Genomic DNA, 10,547 nt, shown 5'->3' on the forward strand with positions numbered 1-10,547 from the left:
CTTGGTGAGAGCAATAAGATTGAGCAGCATCTCAACAGCAACTTATTTCTTTGCTGCTGGTACTTTCATAGCCTGCTGCTTTTGGGACAAGCCATATAAGCCATGAAGTTTATCTTTCCCCAGTGTAAGAATCAAAAGGATCCTTACAGCTCTCTTCTAGCTGTATGCTGCATAGAATATTACAGCAAGAGAAATTATAGTTCTTACAATCAATGCCATATCTTACAAACCAAGAGGGGATCAGAATTAGCCATGAATATGAGAGTCACGCAAACTACTAATTTGGTCCAGAATGTTTCCCTAGCTCAATTTAAACACATGCAGCAACAACTACAGGTTTGAGTGTATAGCTCTGTCATACATGCTTCATACAGCTCAGCATTTAGCATTCTAACGGCTATTTTCCTACTCAAACAGCTGAAAGATTAGAGCTGCTAAAGAATGAAAACAGTCACTTTAAGAGTAAAAATAAATAATTTAATGCACAGTAATATTGTCAGATTACTCCTTAAATAAGCTTATTAGAAAAAGAGAAAAACAATTTTCCATGACATATTTCTTACAATACAAAATGTTTCTTAAAATAAAAGGGTCTATCCAACAGTACTAGCATTTATAAGGCTATAAATAAATGACAAGATATACTTCACTAACATGGTAGTGAATACATTTCATTCTGCATAAAGTTAATGCTTAATTTTTATGTTATAGCCAATTACTGTCTATAACTTTAATGCCACGCTGGCCTACGTCGTCTGCTTCAGCATCTTCCTCTCGGCACTGATTCATCTCATCTGGTCTCTCATCAACAAGAACAACAATTTACTGCCTTATTAAGGCAAATACCTTACATCTGTTCATTTTTATCCCCAGTGCTGGGCAGGAACTCTAATTAAGGGTATAGACTAGTCTTCAGATTTACAAATACAGGTCAAGTAGCTGTCTATTCACTAGTAGCAGTAATTAACTATAAAAGCACACTGCTAATTCGAGCCTTGAAAGATTCCTCTGACATTCAGGTGCGCTAGTGAACAAGGCATGTCTTTTCATGCTTTTGCTTTCTTCTTTTGTATTTCACATTGAAGAAGAGAAAAATAGAGCAAAGAGCACCTTATCCAGGGAGACTGTAGGAAGAATAAGGAAGTTATGAGAGTTGAAGCTTTCTTAACAAGCTAGTGCAAAAGGCCTGCATGTAATTAAAGAATACAAATACATATATACCCACATATATATATATTTAGGTTTTCACCCTCTTTTACAAGGAAAGAGCAACAAGGAAACATGGCATATGAAGTTAGGAGGGAAAAAAAAAGATATGGATTTGGGTGGAAGTGAGCATTAAAGATGAAGCTGGGCAGATAATTTTTGATAAGCCAAGAGAAGAAGAAAGGAGTCACATGCAAGACTGCTCTTAAAGCTTGTGCAGAACATTCAGATTTAATCATAAGGCAAGACAAACCAGAGCTTTGAAAGTCAACAGAGCATGCATCGAATACATTATTTTCTCAAGGATGAAATGGATTAATGAGATATAGAAGAAGGAGGTAATGGTGCTATAGCAATACAACACTGTCATAAATAGACCACATTTTCCATTTATAATGCATCACAGGTAGTATTTACAGGACAACTATTTTAGAAGTGTTTCTACCTAATGAATAGTTCCCTGCCCTGGGATTACTAATAGATGGGGAATCCCATCTCTTCTATGTGATGATGAAGATGAGGAATCTTTCCATCATTTCTCTGGAAGTTAAAACAGTACAATATTAACATTAAAATGAAACTTTAATTAGTTATTTCAACATATTTTTTCCTGTCTCCTTTTACACTACTTTTCCTAAGAATCCTGTCAATATATAAGGAACAAAATGCTTCTTAAAATTGGAACTCATTACTTCTTGATCTCTTGTCCCTTGGTAAGAGTCCCAAGAAAAATCATACTTATCATCACTTATATACACTGCAATGCTGAATTGTTAGCCTAGGATTATTCTAAAAGCATGTAGGTGTGGCTCAGTACATTGGGGCTGGGAGGAGGTAGCTCCATGCATTGTTTTCAGTATAACTTCAAAGCTTATGGGACTTTTATACAGGCATTTCTATCAGGCCAAATATAAATGAATTGGAATGACTGCCTAGAAAACCTGGAAGAATGAACTTTTGGTTCCTTTAAAAGGGATCTCTGTGCATAATAAATTTTTCAAAAAAACTACAGAAAGACAAAAATCAGGAGTCTTTTTCATCCCTTGAATTAAAATTTGTTAGCATTCAAAAACAAAATATACAACAAGGAGAAATATTTAAAAAAAAAAATATATAATAATATTTTTTTCTCCCCATTATGGCACACACACATACAAAGAGAATTTTTTTGTACTGATAAATTGCAATATTAGATCAGAAAAGTTTGGTTGGAGTCCACAGCTAACCAGTCTCATCACTATTCCCTTTCTCATCAGAGGACAAAACAGTGAGTCCCAGGTTTTAAGTTAAGCATATCAAGACTTTAGGAAAACTATTTTAAAATCTTCTTAATACTGTTATGCAAATTATATTTACTAATGAATTTCAATACCTTTCTAGAAATATTTTCCTCCTTTCCCATAACTACTTCTGCTCTTTGTAAAGAAACAGTTTCTATAATGTACAGCACTTACATGTGAGAGAAGTTGGCTCAAACTTTAATCTGTCACATTCAGATGCCCCAGGATTAAGAGAATCTTCATCATAAATATTTTGACGTAAAATGTTCCTTATAAAATCTGGGTTCATAGTGTTTTCCATAAATCCCTCTGTTGATGGTGGTACGGAAAACACTAGCTGATAAATTACACTGGAGCTTTCATTACTGAAAGAAAAAGTCAAGGATGAATATCTTCAAGTTTCAACAGGGTCTTTTATTTTTTTTTTTTTTTTGAGAAGACTGACTTTTCATATCAATGTTGGCATGGATATTAAAAAAAAAAAATTTCCCCAAGAAAAGCATTATGAAAGAAAACTGCCAAAGATGCCAGTTTCTGCCTCCCCCTCCCTTCCCAGAACAGCTCTTGAGACTGGGTACATACTTGAAGCCAGCCAGAGACATTTTTTTAAATGTGCAAAGGGCAGTTGGATGTGTGTCCTGGTGGGATGTGGTTTTCAGCACTGGTGCTTCACAAGAAACTACTGATAAGAGGTGTTGCAATATCCTGCACATAGTTTAGCTAGGAACCTGAAGGAAGGTTTGTGTTCCTGCTAGCAGTACCTGGGACCACCCAGCTGTGCTCCTGACTCAGCTCTGGAATGGATTACACAAACCAGTGAACTGGAGACCATCTCTGAAGATTTTGTTTTTTGTGGTCTACCAAAACTATGATTCAACAGCTACCCTTTGTACTCACAGGATTCAAAACATTTTCAAAAAATACTTGAATGGGGGAAAATAAAAGGAAAGAAAGAGACAGCAAGAGAGAGACATCAAAGAGGCAGAGAAAGAGAGGTATCAACTAATCAATATATATGCAGAACTACAGCTTTGTACTTGATGGTCTAAATCATAATAAGTACCCATAAGGAGCTCACCATCGAACAGAGCTGGCATGCCCAGGCTGGCAGGGCAAGGGAGCAAAGTGCCCTCACGACTGCCCCTTGCCACATTCCAACGTGGCTCTTCCTCTGTCCTTGCTACCTCAAAGAACTTGGGACTTTGCAAATCTACTTGCCTTGATTGTCTCCTGTCTTTCTAACTCCTTTTGTAAGAGTTCTTTTTCACAAGTCCTTGGGGAAGCTCTCTGCCTTCCCTTGCCTCTCTGCTATTTCTCCATGACAGGAGACATATATTGCCTTTATCTCTTTTGGGAACAAAATGATTCTCTCCTCCCCATGAACCCTGTTTTTTTAATTTAAGAATTCTTAAACTATGTCAATCTTAAGTGACTCCAGCAATTAATTTTCCTTTTAATAAATATCCTTGAATATGTTTATTAAGGGCTGCAATTGAAACCAAAGATAACAGAGATGATACTTCACAGCAACATGTTGCCACCATTATACAATTTTAGCATCATTTACCAGATACACCAGAGGATCCTTTCACCAATTTTTACTGCCTATACACATAACTTTCCCCAAACAACCTATTTTTCACAGATTTAAATACTGTACATATTTACATAAGCACATACGTGTCTCATCAAAAGTCTGTAATTTTCAGATAACTTTGGTGAAAGAAATTGCTTACCTGAAAGAAATCACCTGAGCTGACCTAAAGTAACGTCCTAAAGCTGGAGATGAACTGTAGACCTCTGTTAGCTGAGAAAACAAAAAAAAAAATTCTTGTATTCAATCTCTTTTTTCCTATCAAAAAAAAAGCACAGCAAATCATTCTTACAAGGTGCTTTAAGGAGCATAAAAACAGGTGCTGAAGGTCAAATAACAGCAAATATCTGCCCTGGAAAAGGTACAGAGTCCCTTTAAATTTGACAGAGAAGCTAATTGTGCATTTGAGTGATTGCTATATAACCCTAACACAATGGAGGCATTCAGGGTGAACTAAAAGCATGTGCTCATGTTGCCATGTGCAATTGATGTTGTTAGATTTGGGATTTAATTAGTGCCAAAAGGCTCTTCTAACTCTTACTTTGTAGAGGGGAGGGTGTCTCTCCTGAGACTGCCTTCTCACAATGTCCAAATGAGCACTGCCGTGTATGCTGAACTTATTTCAGCTGTAACTCAGAGTTGTGTTGGTTCACTAGAAATCACAGCTATAAACCCAGGCTGTAGTCGTGTACTCATAAGAGAATGCAGCACACAGGATGTTTAGCCCATATTATGCTTAGATGACTTTCACAGGCCCCTCCTAAATTATTCAATGGTTCTATGAAAAAGGTGAAGACTGTGTCTTAACAAATGGTCAAAGTTAAGGGAAAAAAATCGATACTTTTTTGTGCTTAAAAGCAGACAATTCTTTTTTTTCTAGATTATGACTTTAAAAAGTACAACACATTTTTTTTGTGGACTTGCAAATGACTGAGGTGCTACACAGAGAAACAGACACTTCTTAAAAGGCAAAACACTGAAAATATGTTGTAAGCAGAATCAGCCTCGCCAAGAATCGCATAAACACTTACCCTCTTAGTAATGTCCTCAGAGGAGAAATGAGGGAGAACACACATTAACTCCAATGTTCCTGAAAAATTGTGAAAACTTCCACTGCTTAGCAGTTCATCAGGATCCCAGTAGTCATCCTCATCTGTGTAAACATCTGATAATCAAAAGGAGACAGAAAAGGGAGAAAAAAGTTTCAGTTAGCTGAAGTATTAAAAAAAAACCCCTCTTGGCTTTCTCCAGGGTGGCTTTCTCACAAATTTCCTAGGTAAGGACTGACTGGGAAAGACAGAAAGAAAGTGCAGGTCACCTGAAAAAAAGTGACAGCACATGGAGGTCAATCACCCACCTCCATTAGCAAAAGTCATCTGCTCTGGGAGCCTGACAGGCAATGACACCACGGGACCTAAGTCATCCATGGCACTTGTTCCCACATTACAAACATCATTTCCATCCTCATATCCAGATGTCTTCTTGTAACATTTTCTCACTTAGCTACAAACTGGAATTGCCACCTGATCAGGATACGAGTTGCTGCTTCCTGCTAAGATAAAAGCATTCCCATCCACTACTGAACACACTACCCTCTGCAGTCAGTATCCCAGTTCCTTGTGCAGTTTACTGAAGGAGATTAAAGGATGCTATGGTTGGATTTGTGTTCTAAGATTGCACATATTGCATGTTTGTATTAGTGTAACGAAGAGTGAGATACTTACTAGAATAAAGAATTAAACTGATGAGAATGACCAGGAAGATCACTAGAAATATTGTAGTTACAACCATCCATAGTTTACACTTCCAGAAAACTACATTCCTGCATGATTTCCAGGGATCTCTCTCCTAGGTATAACAGAGAAGGGCTTATTGATTAATCAAATAAGGCAGGAAAAAATACTGAAGCATGTCTCTACTGTCACATTTAGCAACAACCCCCCCCCACAGATTGGTAAGCAATGCCCTACACCAGGGGTTCCCAGCCTTGACTGCTGCTGCAGGAGGAAACACAGACCTAGAGAAGTCGGAGGACAATCCCTTGAGAGGGACCATTCCCCTTTGTGCAGAATTTCCGACTCCTGAATTGCCTATAAAGCTAAACGATTGCAAAGGTGATTTCTTGGCTCAGTTTTTTTTTAAATTGCATGAATTAAATTTGCATATTCCACAAGCTCTCCTTTTAATATTTTTCATCTCTCCCAGTCGAAAAGGTGTCTTTGGAGGTATTTCCAAAATCATTGACCTCTGCAGCATTGATGATGTCAACCTGCATCGTTCCTGGGTGCCAGCACCCAAAGCAAAGGCAGTGCTATTCAATAGATACTATTGTATTAAACCCTCCATGACGTAACTGAAACTTTTACAGCTGACTTACTTTTTCTTCAGAAGATTGGAAACTTGAAGCCTATTGAGTATATTTGACAGAGAGATTAATGCAAATCTCACTTGTTCTATGAGGTCATAAGAAAACTTTACTCAAAGTAGCTGTGCATGTATGTACATTCATATGGGAGAGAAAGAACAATACCTTACCTATAATTTAATTTTTAATAAGATTGAAAACCATGACAGAAATTAGTCTTTTAATGAGTTAATCCAGCAGGATGAATATTAAAAAAAAAAAAGTAAAACAAAAAAAGGCAAGCTTAGGAGACAGCAAAACAGAAAACTTCATCTGTCTTGTTCCACAGCCAGAAGAATCAGAAGACTGAAGGAAGGCCTTGAATTCGTAAGCAGACCATGCTGTCTTTTTAATGACTCCTTTTCCTCCCTCTCCATCCCCCATAAAGGTAGTAGTAAACTCCACGTCCTTTTTGACATCAGTACCAGGTAAGGAAAAGCACATGCTGAAGGTTGTCTGGGTCACACAAGTGCAGATTGGCAGGAACCAGCTGCTGGCTGGAGACACTAATCCAGGTTTCCTTCCTTTACTTTTTGAACTTTCTAAGAACCAAGAATAACAGAGAGGCTTTCACTGAATTTAACTGAATTGAGTGGCTGGATAAAAGCTTTTGTGTGGGTGGCTGGGGAACAGGGAGAGGAAACAGACACATAGAGAAAGACCTTACAAGAGAGATTCCTCCAGGAGCAGAGGCAGAAAAAGGGAAACACTCTCTGTAGAGAACTCCTGTAGAGTTCTCTGTAGAGAACTGTCTCTCTGTAGAGAACACCTCTGCACACAGAACTTTGCTCTGCTAGAGAATGAAAGGCAAACACTGAATATGGCTTCATTTACAGCATGCTTTCAGCTGTAATCACGTTTACGTATTTTTAAAATTTGTTTTTTAAAATGTTTTAGAAGTATGAAATTCAATTTAATACTTAACACTAGCATATCGTTTTGTATTTAAAAAAATTTTAAAAGCCAGTAACTACTGCCTAGAATGCAACAATGAAATCAGCCATAGCCTCATCCATTGAGACAGACAGCTGTCAAGCCCAAGTTTTGATTGAGCCACCACATGATTAGACTATCACAAAATGCAATTCTTAATCACACATAGCAAACTGGCTTGATCCCAGGAAAACATTCAGCTTCACAGCTAGTCCAGCACCTTCTGAACTTTGCCCATAGGCTGGAGGGAAGCAGCAGCAGCAGAGAAAGTCTCTCCCTGGTGGGCAGGGCAGCTTTGATTAACCTGCCAGCTGAGCAGAAAGCAGAGCATGGTGACTTTCCAGCAGTCTGTATAGGACGGGAAGCCAGTTGCCAGAATCAGCAGAAAGAGAGCTCAAATGAAAACTCAGTTCTGGAAAGGGGAAGGATAAACCTAAGGGTTAAGTTTCTCAAGATAAGTCAAGCAGATCTAGCTCACTCCTGCCTCTCCTCCACCCTCTGCTCTTCCTCTTTGTACCTCCTGGAATTTGTCTGACCCTGCAGCGAGCTGATTCAGCTTACCAGACCACAGGAGGAGTAACTGACCCCTGATACAATAGAATAAAGGGGATTTTGCCTAGCCAGCGGAATGAATCAGCCCAAGAGGTGACAGGCGGGGCTCACACACGGAAGCAGTGCCGTTCACAGGGAGCGGGAAGGGAGGGGCGATGTGTGACTCAGGCAGACGGTCCCAGCGGGGTCAGCCGTGCCTGCAGAAAAGCGGGAAACATCTTTGCTCTGCCACAAATATTCCGGGAATAAGTCATGTAATTCACTGTACAGCAGCCACGTGTGAATATGTTACTTCTCTGCCAGCATTAGTCTGTTCCGTAGCTTTAAGCTAGGGACTAGGAGCTACCTCCCTCAAGATTCATGTGCTGATGTTAACTGAGGCTTTGGAACATTCTATTAATACAAATTCATAATGGTTAGCAACTGAAAATTACTAGAGCTAAAGAGAATCTAACATGCCCTGTTGAAGGACATCTTATTTTTGGTTTGGCAGCTCTGTTTCCTGGTTAATTTCTACTGAAGGAAAGCCTGGTTTTAAAACTTATTTCAACTTTTCTGTTTTCTGGTTTTGAGCCCACTCCCACTGACAGCACACAAAAAGAAAAGCAAAACTCAGAGCACCAATTACAATTTCAGTTCCTAAATTAAAGCTTAAAATCCCACTCTCATATTAGAACAATTCATTGATAAGAAAAAAAAAATACATTAAACAGCTTTTAGCTTCTTTCCCTCTCCCTCAAACAACAAATTCAATCACCCCTACAAGATGTTCCTTCAAGTGTCATTTCTCTTGCTGTGTAGTACTTTCCCAAACAAGATGGATCAAATGAGTAAGTGAAATTCCTACCTTTCTCGTTTGAGCATCTAGAGTCTTGTCATGATCAGTCTCACTTTCCTCCACCTTATGTTCCTGTAATTCAATAATCTCATACTCCTGAGCAGAGCTCTGCCTTTTCATTGCTTCTGTCTTTGTGCGAGGACCTCTGTTTCTGAAGCAAGCACGGAGCCAACTCATTTCCTTCTGGTTTCAGCTGCAATTATGGTCAGTAGTAGCTCTGATACGAGGCTGAAAACAGGGAGAGTGGGGATAATTTTCACAGAGAGGTCTCAAAATACTATTAAATTAGGGGAATTCCTTGGATGAACAAATAAAGTAGGCTGCCCTAGCTGCAGAGAAACGGGAGGTGGAGGAAGTATCGATTTGCGTAGCCGTGAGAACTCCGGCTCTCAGCTGTGCAATACTAGGTTTTCCAGTTTGCCTACCTGCCTGTACCAGCCCTTGACAAGGAGGTGACTAAACCCTCAGCAATGCTGTCATTTGCTGGGACGATTTTGAAAGGAATCAGAGTGCTTTCTCTGCTGCTGTCAGCCAAAACAATAAAATGTTATTACTGTTATCCATGCAGCTGAACAGATGTGGTGCTGAACAGCACAAACTGAGTAAAAGTTCATAGAGCATGTTGTTTGCTTAGGCTGGGACACCGTCAACACTTGCAATTCTGGTCTCCCTCTGTAGTCAATAAAGAAATGAACACTACTGACCTTTGTGCTGTAAATTTTTCTCTCTCTAGCTATTATACTGCCTAAAATCATATCTGATGTTAAAGAACCATTTGTGTCCTTTAACATACTATTCAACCTCAATCTGAGAAGCTGCTTTCAGGTGAAAAAAACCCAAAAGACATAGCTGAAGAGAAGAGAAAGATGGCCTTCAATTTCTACTTGTGCTCTATAGGACATGCTTTAATGAAACAACCATGATTTGGTCTGCACTAGCTTCCCACATGAACTCTCACGTGCACTTAGAGTCACTCACAACAGCTTACTGTAGCCAGGGGCTGATTACACATGCCTCCAGCCTCTCCAATATCCTTCATCCTACCTCCTCTTATTTCTCCTGTTCATACTCCATCCACGTTTCTCCCTCCTCCCCACAGAGCATCTCTCTCCCCTCTGAATCGAAGTCTGGGGAGACAGCTGGTAACCACACCCTTGCTCACTCTTTTGTCCCAGCACAGGGAGTACCATGCATTAAGAACCGAACACAGCCTCTCTCCCCAACTCCCTTTCCTGCTGCCTGGGTATCCACTCAGAGCACCACTCCTTTTTCCTGTCAAAAGCTCAGGGTGCTCTCTCCTCACCTCACTACCTCAATTTTCTCTTTGTGCAACTCACCTTGGTTCTGCCGCCTGAAGCATACCCAGGGTTTGCATTCCTGATGTCACGTCACACCAATCCAGGCAAAGGCACACCACGAAAGTGAGCATGTCTTAGGCTTATTCCACAAGTAAAAAGAAATACAGATTGTATAACCCACACCTTTTGGTTCTGAGAATCCTTAAAGCTCTGGAGGACTGATGGTGAAGCTGAGCAGTCATCAAGATCAGAACATGTATCTGGATCCACAAAATCTTAGTTGGGACATCTTACACTAGAAAAGCCTTAATCTGGTTCTCGCTACTCCTGCTGGATATCAGGTTCATTTATTTAATTTCCACTCACAGTAGAAGACTTTACCTTCCTGCTGAATTGTCTGAAACCAAAACTGTTCCTCTAAGGGAGAGTTAATGATTATACA

General features: G+C 39.5%; 1 protein-coding gene across 7 annotated transcripts in view; it reads right to left on the reverse strand.

Annotated features, from left to right (window-relative positions):
• Positions 1-10,517, reverse strand: part of LOC116439140 (TPA-induced transmembrane protein-like) — a 37,563-nt gene extending 27,046 nt beyond the window's left edge. For 4 of the 7 annotated variants that reach the window (XM_032098284.1, XM_032098283.1, XM_032098276.1 and 1 more), the window contains exons 1-2: positions 5,112-5,127; positions 4,223-4,293 (exon numbers count right to left, since the gene is read on the reverse strand). Coding sequence is in view for 2 of the 7 variants with exons in the window: in XM_032098286.1 (XP_031954177.1) it covers positions 1,745-1,746; positions 2,661-2,851; positions 4,223-4,293; positions 5,112-5,245; positions 5,805-5,928; positions 8,817-8,984 (690 nt within the window). In the remaining 5 variants the exon portion in view is untranslated. Of the gene's footprint in view, positions 1-1,043; positions 1,747-2,660; positions 2,852-4,222; positions 4,295-5,111; positions 5,246-5,804; positions 5,929-8,816; positions 9,036-10,144 lie in introns of those variants that run through there. The other 3 variants (XM_032098286.1, XM_032098285.1, XM_032098279.1) reach the window with 3 other exon arrangements.
• Positions 10,518-10,547: the final 30 nt, after the last annotated feature.

Source organism: Corvus moneduloides, chromosome 2 (genome assembly GCF_009650955.1).
Source record: "Corvus moneduloides isolate bCorMon1 chromosome 2, bCorMon1.pri, whole genome shotgun sequence".
NCBI classification, from domain to species: domain Eukaryota; kingdom Metazoa; phylum Chordata; class Aves; order Passeriformes; family Corvidae; genus Corvus; species Corvus moneduloides.